The 13,618-nt window shown below is 48.0% G+C and overlaps 1 protein-coding gene across 4 annotated transcripts in view; it reads left to right on the top strand.

Annotated features, from left to right (window-relative positions):
* Window positions 1-13,293, top strand: part of cdc42bpb (CDC42 binding protein kinase beta (DMPK-like)) — a 61,848-nt gene extending 48,555 nt beyond the window's left edge. The window contains exons 21-38 of one of the 4 annotated variants that reach the window (XM_083689047.1): window positions 520-603; window positions 1,324-1,401; window positions 1,519-1,624; window positions 1,992-2,128; window positions 2,328-2,467; window positions 2,599-2,680; window positions 3,169-3,367; window positions 3,553-3,615; window positions 4,198-4,439; window positions 5,218-5,572; window positions 5,978-6,075; window positions 6,819-6,903; window positions 7,322-7,439; window positions 7,782-7,899; window positions 8,500-8,700; window positions 10,018-10,123; window positions 10,439-10,509; window positions 11,080-13,293. In XM_083689047.1, coding sequence (XP_083545173.1) covers window positions 520-603; window positions 1,324-1,401; window positions 1,519-1,624; window positions 1,992-2,128; window positions 2,328-2,467; window positions 2,599-2,680; window positions 3,169-3,367; window positions 3,553-3,615; window positions 4,198-4,439; window positions 5,218-5,572; window positions 5,978-6,075; window positions 6,819-6,903; window positions 7,322-7,439; window positions 7,782-7,899; window positions 8,500-8,700; window positions 10,018-10,123; window positions 10,439-10,509; window positions 11,080-11,208 — 2,412 coding nt within the window. In that variant the 3' untranslated portion in view covers window positions 11,209-13,293. The remainder of the gene's footprint in view (window positions 1-519; window positions 604-1,323; window positions 1,402-1,518; window positions 1,625-1,991; window positions 2,129-2,327; window positions 2,468-2,598; window positions 2,681-3,168; window positions 3,368-3,552; window positions 3,616-4,197; window positions 4,440-5,217; window positions 5,573-5,977; window positions 6,076-6,818; window positions 6,904-7,321; window positions 7,440-7,781; window positions 7,900-8,499; window positions 8,701-10,017; window positions 10,124-10,438; window positions 10,510-11,079) is intronic. The other 3 variants (XM_083689046.1, XM_083689045.1, XM_083689044.1) reach the window with 3 other exon arrangements.
* Window positions 13,294-13,618: the final 325 nt, after the last annotated feature.

The following is a 13,618-nucleotide window of genomic DNA, read 5'->3' as shown; positions in this document are numbered from 1 at the left end:
GAAACATCACTCGACCAGCAACCGGCCACACACAGGAGCTCCTCGCAAGATTTCTGACCGGGCAGTCAGAAAGTTAGTCAGAAGAGTAGCCAAGAGCCAAGGAGCACTTGAGCAGAGGTCCAGGAAGACCTGGAAGCAGCGGGTACAGCTGTCACAAAGAAAACAATAGGCAATGCACTCCACCGCCACGGATGATGAGGATGACACAGGAAGCGTCTTGAAGCTGTCATTGTAAACAAAGGCTTCTCCACCAAGTATTAAATACATTTCAGTTAGTTATCGCACATAATTTTTCTTTTTTTATGGATTGGCGTGTTACAATTTCTTTAGCTGTGTAGGTTTATTGAGTTAATGCCAATGTCTGGTCTAAATTTCATGTGAATAGCTGCAATGGAAATATGTTGAATTAAAAAATTGTTGCTGTGTTGAATACTTATATTTCCCCCACTGTATGTGTCAACCTAGCTTCTCTCCAGCCACACACCCACTCACCCCTCCTGTGTCCCCTCTCTCTTTCAGACCAGCTCCATCAGCGAGCCGGACACTACGTTCCAGAAGTCGGACGTCCCGTCCTCCTCACCCTCCATGGCCTCCGAGCAGGATGTGAGTGGCTGTCACACACACTTCCGCCCCCGTCACACACACCCCTGTCTGTCCCCCTCCCATTATATGGCCCTCCTAAATGTCCTTTCTCCCAATTTTCAAATAATACTATAATAATGAATGAATCAAATAAGCACTACAAGCTCCGGTAACTTTTCAGCCAACCTCAAATCTGTGGACTGCCTTCAAATAAATCCAAAAAAAGCTGTAAGAAGCAAAACTGATAATGAATAAAATAAGCATTACACCCGAAGCGACGTCATTGGTGGGTGACAACATGTTTACTGTACACTTGTTAGTGTATCAACATAACACAATGAGGGACCTTCCCCTTCCAATGACGTCATATATACATACATACATACATTCCAATGACGTCATACATACATACATACATTCCAATGACGTCATGCATTAGATGCACCTAACTCAAATGTGTACACAGATCTCCCTTAGCATCAATACATTTTGAGTTGTGAATGCATTTCTAAAGTTAAAGGAGAATTCGAAACAAACGAGCATAGATACAGTACTGAAGGATCATTTAGCAAAAGTGACTAACTGAAATAATTGAGTTTGTGTGATGCTTTAGGGAGCTAGACCCCTACATCTTGGCCCCAAGGAACAGTGTTCCACATTGTGCACATAGTGGTCTGCTCTGACCTCTCACAATGACGCTCTCTATGGCTGACCTCTGTACTTTGGCTCCCTCCTCCGCAGGAGCCAGTCAAGACCCCTGCTGCTGCCCCCGCTACTCCCTCCCCTGTGTACCCGACATCGCTGCTGACCACACCAAAGGTATCACCCTGCAATGTACACATACACACACACACCCAACACACACACACACTGAACATGCACACTGGTTGTACATATATTTAGTCTATATCTTACCTGTAACGTGTGTGTCCACAGCCAAAAGCTCACCAGCTGAGCATCAAGACATTTTCCAGCCCCACCCAGTGCACCCACTGCACCTCCCTGATGGTGGGTCTTATCCGCCAGGGCTATGCCTGCGAAGGTCAGTGTCAACCTCCCGGATTCCATCTGTGTGTGAAATGTTCTATTGAAATAGTTGGATTTGATTTTTTTTTTTTAAAACAGTCGTCTTTTGATGATACACACACACACACACACATGCTCATCTTGTTTATGGCAGCCAAGACTTTCAATACATCTGGTTGAGGTTTTTAATGATAAAAGGGTGTTATGGTCAATGTGTATTATTGAAGCGAGTCTCATAGTCTTCATATCTTCATGTCTTCATATCTTTCATTTCTATTACGACAGTCATGAAGCTACCTTAACGATTCAGCGCCATTTGGGTACGGTTATGTCGGCTCATTTGTATCCTCTCATCTGATGTTTCCCTCCGTGTCTGTCTCCAGTGTGCTCCTTCATCTGCCATGTCTCCTGTAAGGACAACGCACCCCTGGTGTGTCCCATCCCCCCTGAGCAGGCCAAGAGGCCCTTGGGCATCGACGTCCAGAGGGGCATCGGCACCGCTTACAAGGGCTTCGTCAGGGTGAGAGCCACGTTATGACGCGGTTATGTCAACCGGCCTTAAGTGCACACACACACACCGGTGTTGGCATGGGTTCCAATCCGGCCCGTTGCCTTTCTGACCCTCTCATACCTTTCCTGTCTCATTTCACTGTCACTGTCCAATACAATCGTACAAGATAAAAATGTGTGTGTGTGCTGCTGACCTCCTCTCCCCTCAGATCCCCAAGCCCACCGGCGTGAAGAAGGGTTGGCAGCGTGCGTATGCCGTGGTGTGTGACTGTAAGCTCTTTCTGTACGAGGTTCCCGAGGGCAAGTCCACCCAGCCTGGTGTGGTGGCCAGTCAGGTCCTGGACCTCAGGTACTCACACTCCACCTCCACCTCCACCCACCCGCCTACTGGACCTGGTTATTTCTATCATATTGTTCACACATTTAAATCACTTCTTCAGCATGCTGAGTTTTCTCATGTTTCACATTTCTGTGTTTCAGAGATGAGGAGTTCTCCGTCAGCTCCGTCCTGGCCTCAGACGTGATCCACGCCACACGTAAAGACGTCCCCTGCATATTCAGGGTAGGCTCCCCTTATATACAGAGCCCTCTATAATGTGCACAGTTAGCCTAAACTTGGAATTTTGTGTCTTTGAGAAAATTACTGGCCGCAGGTTGTACACCTGCCATGTGAGTTACCAGCAAAGAACAGACACGTCCTCTTCATCACACCCGTATTTCGAAACATGGGCTCATTATATTTGTTTTACTCAAGCCATCATTTTGCTCTCCTGTAAGGAGCCTACACATATTGGTCCTCCACATCTGGGTTTTTTCATCACACCAATGATGTCTGTCAAGATGTTATGTTCAATATGTAAGCTCTTTAAAATACAAAATGTGATATTCTGATGAGTCCATGCCCTAACCGTAATTCAGTGATTTACACTGTTACACTAACGTCAACAAATGGAGGTCTCCAGACGTCAATCTGGGTACTTTGGTTCGTAATGAGGGCCCGGGGCTTCTAGTTTTAACCCCCCCCACCCCACCCCCTCCTCTCTCTCTCAGGTGAGCTCGGCCCGCTCTGTCTCCCTGCTGGTGCTGGCGGAGAGCGAGGCGGAGAAGAGGAAGTGGGTGGGCATCCTGGAGGGTCTGCAGAGCATCCTGGCCAAGAACCGTCTGAGAAACCGCGTGGTGCACGCCCTGCACGAGGCCTATGACTCCTCCCTGCCCGCCATCAAGACCACACTGTCCGCAGCCATCGTGGGTGAGTTGGACTCTTTTTGTATGTGTTATGAGCTTAACCGCCTTCAAGAGCGCACATTCAAAAGCCATTGTGGGTTTATCAGAATTGTTTTATTTGTGTGTGTGTGTGTGTGTGTGTGTGTGTGTGTGTGTGTGTATTGGTCTGTCACAGCTTCTGACGGACTCATCTTTCTCTCCCCCTGACAGATAGAGAACGTATCGCCCTGGGAACAGAGGAGGGTCTGTTTGTGGTGGAAGTCACCAGAGATGGTAAGAGACAGTTGATATTAGCTCTCTCTTAGACACATTGACTAAATGCCAGGCTTTACGTTTGGAGAGAGGGTCTGAGCGTGTGCGTGTGCGTGTGTGTGTTTGTATCTGTCCCTACAACTGTATGGAATTCCCTTTGTCCATGGCTCAAAATGGTGACCAAAATGGTTGCATTTGCGCCCAAATATTTGGCATTGCGACCTGGAATTTGCATCTGACACATCTCATGTATTCCATCACCTCTAATCCTGCCTTGTCTCCTCTGTCTCTCCTAGTGATGCCTTGTCTCCTCTGTCTCCTAGTGATGCCTTGTCTCCTCTGTCTCCCCTAGTGATGCCTGGTCTCCTCTGTCTCTCCTAGTGATGCCTGGTCTCCTCTGTCTCTCCTAGTGATGCCTTGTCTCCTCTGTCTCCTAGTGATGCCTTGTCTCCTCTGTCTCCTAGTGATGCCTTGTCTCCTCTGTCTCCTAGTGATGCCTTGTCTCCTCTGTCTCCTAGTGATGCCTTGTCTCCTCTGTCTCTCCTAGTGATGCCTTGTCTCCTCTGTCTCTCCTAGTGATGCCTTGTCTCCTCTGTCTCCTAGTGATCGTGCGGGCGGCCGACTGCAAGAAGGTGCACCAGATCGAGCTGATCCCCAAAGAAAAGATGGTGGCCCTGCTTTGCGGTCGCAACCGCCACGTTCACCTGCACCCCTGGGGTGCGCTGGAGGGCGCGGAAGCTGCCTTCGACGTCAAGCTGACCGAGACCAAGGGCTGCCAGGCCCTGTGCACCGGCACCCTGCGGCCCGGGGGCCCCGCCTGCCTGCTGGCCGCCGTCAAGCGCCAGGTCAGCTGGGTGGCTCAGTCCATACCACGATCTGTTCTCATCATTTGGCCAGTTTGACCAGACGAGCAAGCATGTTCTTGACCATACAAGCAAGCATGTTCTTGACCAGACAAACAAGCATGTTCTTGACCAGACAAGCAAGCATGTTCTTGACCAGACAAGCAAGCATGTTCTTGACCATACAAGCAAGCATGTTCTTGACCAGACAAGCAAGCATGTTCTTGACCATACAAGCAAGCATGTTCTTGACCAGACAAACAAGCATGTTCTTGACCAGACAAGCAAGCATGTTCTTGACCAGACAAGCAAGCATGTTCTTGACCAGACAAGCAAGCATGTTCTTGACCAGACAAGCAAGCATGTTCTTGACCGTACAAGCAAGCAAGTTCTTGACCAGACAAGCAAGCAAGTTCTTGACCAGACAAGCAAGCACACTCTTACAGCAAAGGACTGACAAGGAATTTCTATAACAGCAGCTTTGAGTGAATGAGTTGACAGTTGGTACGGGACCCTATGTAGGCTTTGTCTTTATGGAGGAGGGTACCTACGGGTTGTTACAACATGCAGAACCCAGTCAGATGGATCAAGTGGTGCAGGCTCTGTAGAGGCTGACCTTCTCAATGTACAGTTTAGGTTTAAACATTTAAAAAAAAAAAATAATAATCTATATGATGCTGTGGAAATCATTTTCTTGCGTTTTTCACTGGAGTTTATCGTCTTCATAACATGTAAAGATCTCACCTGTGTTCTTCTCCCCCCTCTCTCTCCCGGTGCCCAGGTGCTGTGCTACGAGATCACCCGGACCAAGCCCCACCACCGCAAGCTGTGGGAGGTGCAGGCGCCAGGTGTGGCCCAGTGGCTGGGCATGGTGCGGGAACGGCTGTGCGTGGGCTACCCTTCGGGCTTCGCCCTGCTGGCCCTGCAGGGGGAGTCGTCCCCTGTCAGCCTGGTGAGCCCCGGGGACCCCTCTCTGGCCTTCCTGGCCCAGCAGTCCCTGGACGCCCTCCACGCCCTGGAGGTGGGGACCACCGAGCTGCTGCTCTGCTTCAGCCAGCTGGGCATCTACGTGGACCCCCAGGGCCGCAGGTCCCGGGCCCAGGAGCTCATGTGGCCGGCCACACCGCTCGCCTGCAGTACGTGGTGATGTTGTGTCTGTGGTGATGATGTGTCTGTGGTGATGATGTATCTCTGATAGTGTTGTGTCTGAGATGTTGCATCTGAGGTGTTGTGTCTGTGAGGTGTTGTCTGTGTGTTTATGAAGGGTTGCTCAGGTTCAGAATGGTGAGAAATTAGCTTGTGAGAGTACACCAACTCAAGGTCCCCCCCCCCCCTCCTCCTCAACGTTAACATGACCCAGAAATTCCAGTATGCTCCCCCTTCATTGAATCAACTCAAAAATAACGATTAGGACCACAGTGACAAAGTAGGCCTCTACCTCATTAGTGTCATATATGACACAGGTGATTCACAGGTGATGCTTGCCGTCACTCCTCAGTCCGTTCCTCACCAGGTGTGTGTTCTCTCCTGTCTCCCCTCAGGCTCCAACGCCTCCTACCTGACGGTCTACAGTGAGTACGGTGTCGACGTGTTTGATGTCCACACAACAGAGTGGGTCCAGACCATTTCACTGAGGAGGGTAAGTGTGTGTGTGTGTGTGTGTGTGTGTGTGTGTGTGTGTGACCTGTTTGTGTGTTATTGTTGCCCACCAAATAATCATATCTCCGCCAAGTCGAGCTCGCATCAACTTGTGTGTTTTCCATGTCTTCCTCATGTGTTTTTCTCCTCTTTCTCTCCCTCCTCCTCCTCTTTCTCTCCCTCCTCCTCCTCTTTCTCTCCCTCCTCCTCCTCTTTTCCAGTGTACATCTCCTCAACCTTTACATCTACGGCTTTCTCACTCTCTTCCTCACAATCTCTGGTCTCTCTCCTCTTTCAATCTCCTCTTCTTTTTCTTCTCAATCTGTCTCAGGCTCTTTTACTTGTAAGACGATCTGCTCAAGCTCTCTCTTTCTCCCCTCCTCCTCCTCTCTCTATCATCTCCTTTTCTCTTTTTTCTTCTCCCCTGATCTCTCATTTTGCCTCTCTTTCTCTTTCACCCCTTTATCTTCTTTTCTTGACGCGTCTCTTTTTCAAATCGGGTCTTTGTCCCTGTTTCCTCCAGCTCTCTCTCTTTTTCCGTTCCATTGAATCCATATCCGTCTCTCCTTCCGTTATCTCCTCGAGGCGCACTTCCTTCTTCCTCTCCATCCCTCCCCTTTGTCTGTCTCCTCCTTTCATCGCTCATTCTCAGACGGTTGTTTTTTCTCTTCTTTCTTTTTTTCCCCCCTCTATCCTTTCTTCTACCTCCCTTCACAACTGCTCATGGTGTCTCTTTCTCTTCAGATAAGACCTCTGAACATTGAGGGAAGTCTGAACCTGCTGGGCTCGGAGCAGCCTCGCCTCATCTACTTCAGCAACAACTCCTCAGGTAACTGATAACACCCTCCATACACTCACTGTTGCTCATGGACTAGCTTACTGACACACAACTCCTTCAGTACACTCACTCATATTCAAACAAACAACCCCTCAAGACGTTCACTATTAAACCCATTAGTGAACAACTCAAAATACACCCACTCGTAGTTTTACACCTCAACATATTCGGATAAATACGCACAAACTGTCACAAACTACCACCATTCCTGTTTTACATTTTGTCTGGTTGTCTGCCTCCTTGTCATGTCTCCCTCCCTCCATCCCTCCATCCCTCCCTCTTTCCATCCATCCCTCCCTCTCTCCCTCCCTCTCTCCATCCATCCATCCCTCCCTCCCTCCCTCCCTCCATCCCTCCATCCCTCCCTCCCTCTCTCCATCCATCCATCCCTCCCTCCCTCCCTCTGCAGAAGGTGACCTGGCCATCCCAGAGACGTCTGACAACAGTAAGAAGCTGATGGTGAGGACACGCAGCAAGAGGAAGTTCCTCTTCAAAGTGCCGGAGGAGGAGAGACTTCAGCAGAGGAGGTGATGTCACAGTTCAACTACACTCACACATGTAGGAGAGAATAGCATCACAATGCCGACATTCCGGAAAAGTGTCACAATGTAGTCAACCTGTGCCAGCCGTTTGAATAAACTCACTGTAAGTGGATTGAAAGTGGAGAAATTGGAAAAACATGGGCCATTTACAATTGAGTATGGCCAGCACTCAAATAAGAACACATACATGATATATTTAATGCAGTCGTTACAGCACCAGTTACATATTAAATGTGTTGCTTTGAGTGAATGAAGATTTGTGAGCCCCCAACCCTGCTGTTCACCGCACGTTGCTCACCGTGGTTACCGTGCGTGCTGCTTCCACAGAGAGATGCTGCGGGACCCTGAGCTGCGCTCCAAGATGATCTCCAACCCAATCAACTTCAACCACGTGGCCCACATGGGTCCAGGAGACGGCATGCAGGTCCTCATGGATCTCCCTCTGGTAATGCCCGCCGCTGGAGCCAAAATGGCTGACACCCATAACCTAACTGACCTTGCAGGAGCCAAAATGGCTGCCCACGACAAACCTAATTGATTCAGGGTCCAGAATGGCTGTTCCCAGATAACCCATCTCATTGCAGGTTTTTTAAAAATAACTGTGTGACAAACTGACAATTTGCAGAAGCTAAAATTGCTCCGCTAAACTAAGTTGACAAAGCTGAGTCGTGATAGCTGTTTTTATTCATGTCATGACAAGCCACCACTGGAGCCAAAATGGCGGCACCAAGCTTTCTCTGACTCAATGGTTCCCTTTAGCATCCTACCCCCTCTCCCCCCCCCCCCCCCCCCCCTCAATAACACCATATCACACAACAGCACTGCTATCCTACCGTCTTAATGTCACCCACTCTTCCTTTCCAACTGCTCTACCCTTCTTGCCCCCCTTTTTTCGAGAATGACCCTTTACCCTTCCCTCACACCTTCTTTCACCTTATCCCCCTCTTTTGTTCCTGTCTGTGTCCTTTGCTCTCTCTCTTTCTCTCTCTATCTCTCTCTCTCTCTCTTTCTCTCTCTCTCTTTTCCTTCTCTGGCCGGGCAGCAGAGTGAGACTACCACCCCCTCCCCCTCATCCTCCCGCCACCACGCCCTGATCTCTCCTCCGAGCAACTTTGAGCACGTCTATCACATGAGCTCCGTCTCTGCCGGCCTCTACCTGCAGAAAGAGCCGTCCTCGCAGTCGCAGCAGAGCCTGCCTCAGCTGTCCTCCTCCTCCTCCTCTCCCTCCACCTCCTCCCTGGGAAGGGTAGGCCTGACGCTCTCTCCCCAGCCCTCCCCCCCCCCACCCTCTCCCCCCCTACCCCCCCCCACTCCTCTGCATCCTTTCTATCGCTTCATCTTCGCCCACGGTGCCAACACGCTATGGAAGTCTGTACGTCACACATTTCAGAATGTCAACAGAACCCGGAGACGGCTTTATGCTTTTTGGAAACAGGCAGCAGTTTTTTTACGATTGCTAGCAAGAGAAAGTCAGAGGCGGTAGCTAATTAATGGGGAATACAAGTCGATGATTAGTTATTTAGCTGGAACACTTTAGTGAACCTTGAGGCCGAACTGTCTACGGTTTACTGCCGATTCACGACCAGTCCCACTCACTTTTGCTAGCAGTCGTTCCTCTTGTTGCCTGTCCGTAAACGTGACGAGGTGTCTCCAGTGATGTTCGCAACACGTACGGACTTTTATAGCGTGCTGGCCTACTTCTTTTGCTTCTTCTTCCCCTTCCCTCCTCCCGACCTTTTCCAAGTTTGGGTTTTGTGCCGTTTCTTTTCCATTTGCTCGAGTGCAGTGAGATTTTAAGGTTTTGAAATTCTATCCTTTAATTTTTTATAAGTCTGTTTTTGTTTTGTTTTTTATATATATATATTTTTATTGGCTGAAGTGTGGTTGTGCTTTGTGTGACATCAACATATTTGTCATGAAAACCAAGTGTTCTGCTTTTACTGGCTTACCTCAGGGTTCAATGGAGAGAAGCATTCTGAGACAAACAAACAAACAAACAGGCAGACAGACAGGCAGACAGACAGGCAGACAGACAGCCAGTGGGCTCCTACACTAGGAGCATGTTGCTCACTCCACAGTCACATGACAGTTCTCTGCCACCAAAAGTCACATGACAGTTCTCTATCCATATTCTCCCCCATTGAATTTTGGAAAACATACCCCGCAAATGTTTAAATTGTTTGAGCCTAAATATGTATGTATGTGCTGTGCAGTTAAGTTTTTGTATCTCTCTATGTATGAGTGAGCAGTGTGTGTGTGTGTGTGTTTGACCGTGTGTGTTTGTCGATATGGATGTATGACAATGTCTACTCTTGTATCTGTCCACCCATATGATGTGTGTTTATACCTGTGGCTGTGTCACTGTGCTGTGTGTCTTTCTCTCTCCATGACTGCTGGCCATACAGAATGTGTCACACTGTCTTGTGAGTGTGTGTGTGTGTGTCTTTCTCTCTCTCCATGACTGCTGACCATACAGAGTGTGTCTCACTGTCGTATGTGTGTGTGTGTCTCTCTCTCTCTCTCTCTCTCTCTCTCTCTCTCTCCATGGCTGCTGGCCACACAGAGTGTCCATTCTTCTCAGGATGACTCTGCCAAGGACAAGCCCCGCCCCCTTTCCAGTATCTCCCGGCAACAGAGAAGCAAGACCCACATCACCCGCACAGCCTCCGGTGAGCAGTCACTAGTGTGCACACACACACACACACAAATCCTTGTGTACCACATACACACACACACACAAATGCTTGTGTACCACACACACACACACACACAAATGCTTGTGTACCACACACACACACATACACGCTGTCGTCATTTAAACACATTATTTCTGTCTCCCCCACATACAAAAACACATCCACTCACCATATGGGTACAGCCAACATTGAGTGTTTATTTAAGCCCAAATATTCTCCCACTCAACCACATGCTGTGTACACGGTGCTAATGTTAATGCTAATGCTAGCCTTGTGTTCTTTGTTGAGGAGGTGCAGATTTTGGAGGAGCAGGGTCATCACGGAACATCTCTGACCCAGACCAGGACTTTGAAAGAGAGGTAAAAAAAAAAAAAAGACACACACACACACTTAGTTACACACACACACACACACACACTTAGTCACACACATTGAATCACTCACACACCTACACTCAACTCCTACAACCCATCCACCCCTGTGTGTTCTCGCCTTGATACTGATGGCGACAGGCGTTCTATCCAGGAAGAGGTGTGTCCTAGATAAGACACTTCCTAGTCGAGGGGTTTGGGGCGCAGTGACAGTAAGGGCAGAATCAGCTCTCTGAATGAGCCGTTTGACTAGACCGTAGTCTCACCCGAGGGAATCAAATTAAAAGTGTGTTTTCAGGTCTCTCCTACTCTTTTTTTTCTCCTTTCCCTCTTTTCCCTCTTTTTGCTCTTTATCCCTCAACTCTGCTCTCCATCATCTATCTCTCCGTCTCCTTTTTTAAAACTCTCCCTGTTTCCAATTCAACTCAAGCATTTTATTGTCATACCTGTTTGAGCACATATACAGCAAATCTAAACAAAATCATATTATTAATGATGTTCTCTCTCTTCTCTCTCCGTCTATCTCTATCTCCCTCTCTCTCTCTCTCTCTCCTCCAGCCTGACTCGGACTCCACTAAGCACTCCACCCCCTCCAACAGCTCCAACCCCAGTAGCCCTCCCAGCCCCAACTCCCCCCACCGCAGCCAGCTGACCCTGGACGGGCTGGAGCACACCCTGGACGGCTGAGGAGACCCCCCCCCCCACCCCCAAACCCCCCCACCCCCCACCCCTCTTCACACGTACACTCACACACTCACATAAATACACATGTGCATATACGTGCGCTTAATCACTCACTCGCACCTACATTCTATGACTAGAACGCGTATCACTGCAAAGTGCCAAGAACAGATTTTGTGTGTGTGTGTCCCATTTCACCCCTATTTCCCCATTTTGAGTTTCAAAATCATGTTTGGTTCCTTTTGACATCCTCCTCACATTGTTCAGGGAGCGTGTCACTCGGTGGATGGCACTACTAGCATTCCTGTAATGACAACTGCCCCCCACCCCCCCTTGACTCACTCACACCTCTTCTGGTCCATGGTGGAAGAACCCCCCCCCCCCCCCCTCCTCCCAGAATCCCCCCCTCCATCTTACCTCCTGATGGACTACAGTGTGGCGTTCCAAGCCCCAACCGTTCTCTCCCTCCTCCCTCTGGATGCTTGCAAACCTGTGCGCTTGGCTTTTTGCGTTAGAAAGAGGAGAGAAAAAAAAGAGAGACCGGGTGAGACCTGACTGAGCATGTGCAGACGCAGAGCTGGGACTAGAGGAGCTGCCAAGTGAAGAATGGTGCCCCCCGCTGGGGGGCGCGTGATCCTTTTTAGCTGACAGGGTAAAAACAAACAGCCAGTGTGTTTGAAGCGCAGTAGTTTTGTTCTTGTTTTGTTTTTCTTAATTTTCAGGCCATTCATTTTTTCCTATGAGTTTTTAAGAGTTATTACTTAGTTTAAGTTACCGATGCATAGAGCTGCAATGAGCTGAATTTAAATCCAGGATCACTGTCGACGAAAAAAAAACAAAAAAAAAACATTAATGATGAACTATCCTAATCATAGGTATAAGTTTGTGTTTCTAAAAAGAAAAAGAAGAAAAAAAGACGAGAGGGAAATAACTTTTGTTGTTGTTTTTAAAGCGTATAGTATTTGGATGGAGATGTTTTTCGACTTTGGGGGACACGAATGGAACAGCGAAAGGGGTGGACTTTCTTCAAGGACCATGAACCCCCCACCCACCCATTCTCTAGCCCCTCTGGGCTGGTTGTAAACCCCTTACCTGCTGTTCCAGGACCACTCGACATCATCTCTGACACTAGTTCCCTGGGATGATCTGCCATTCAACAGACTGCAAGCGGTTAAAAGCCAAACCAGCGGTCGTCTTTTCCCGCAATTACACTACATCTTCCACCAGCCTTTGTAACATTCAATGTTTTTAACGTAGATCTTTGCCAGAAAATGCGTAGTCGGTGAAACAATGCGCAATCACCACCAGAGATGAAAAGATAAAAAAAAAAAAAGAATCAAGAGACTGAGACTTAATTTCTTGACATGCGTTTTAACTTTTAAGTTGGAAATCTGAAAACGGTGAAAAAAGGACCACGTTACTCATAGGATTTTTAAGAGTCCTTCACAAGCTGCTGCTGCTGCTTTTCGTGTGCAACATTTAAAAAAAAAAATAGGTATGCGTGAAGACCTGCTCAATATAGAGAACCCTCTGGACAAACCCCTCGTATTTTTTAACCGTTCAATCATGAAAGAGTGAGAAGCATTTAGTGGGATGCGCGGTCATAGCACCGTACCACCACAAGGGGGTGTGTGAATAGTTTATCTTCCTCAAGTGTGAGACGTTTCATTGTACAGAAGCGTGACATAAAGGCATGTGTGGCATATCCAGTTAATCACTCTTGTGTGCCTTCAGTGCCATTTTTTAGTTTTTTTTGTTTGTTTTACAGCACCACATCAGCTCAATTACTGAAGTGATTTTAACTCTGCAGGCTAACGGTGACAGAGAGGGGGTTTTCAGAAACACTGTATTAAACTTGCACATTGTTTTAGTCCAAGGAAATCCTCTTGATTTTGTGTCAGTGATCTTTCTCGTTCCTCTTACCCCTTCTTCCCCGGACTTCTGTTTCAGCTCTCTGAAGATGGGACTTTTCTCCTCAAAACACTACTGCTTTTTTTTCTTCTCTTAAAAAAATCACCAGTTGAAATCTTTGTAATTATTGAATTGTTAGCAACAAAAATTTGAACAGACAATAAAAGAGTATCTGTTGTGCTTCTGGTGTCTCCCCCTGTGTGCTGTTTGACAAGTCTTGCTTTGGTTGTCACTTTTAATTCAAAAACATTTAAGGCTTTCGAGGTATAAGAACATCTGACATATGTTAACTTTTGACTGAGGGGGAGGGGGGGGGGCAAAAGGATTATAGAGCACAGGAAACAAATACAGAAGGAAACTGATTTAGTTGATGGAGAACCTTAAAGGGAAAGTTACAAGGACTAATGTACAAGGACAGACTGTAATCCAGGAGTGGGTTTTGTTTAACCAGCCACTGCCACCAACCGACAGATGTCAGGCTACCCCAAATTAGTATGTTTACATT

This window comes from Argentina silus (assembly GCF_951799395.1).
Source record: "Argentina silus genome assembly, chromosome: 17".
Taxonomy (NCBI): domain Eukaryota; kingdom Metazoa; phylum Chordata; class Actinopteri; order Argentiniformes; family Argentinidae; genus Argentina; species Argentina silus.
This window is presented reverse-complemented; position numbering and strand designations above follow the sequence as displayed.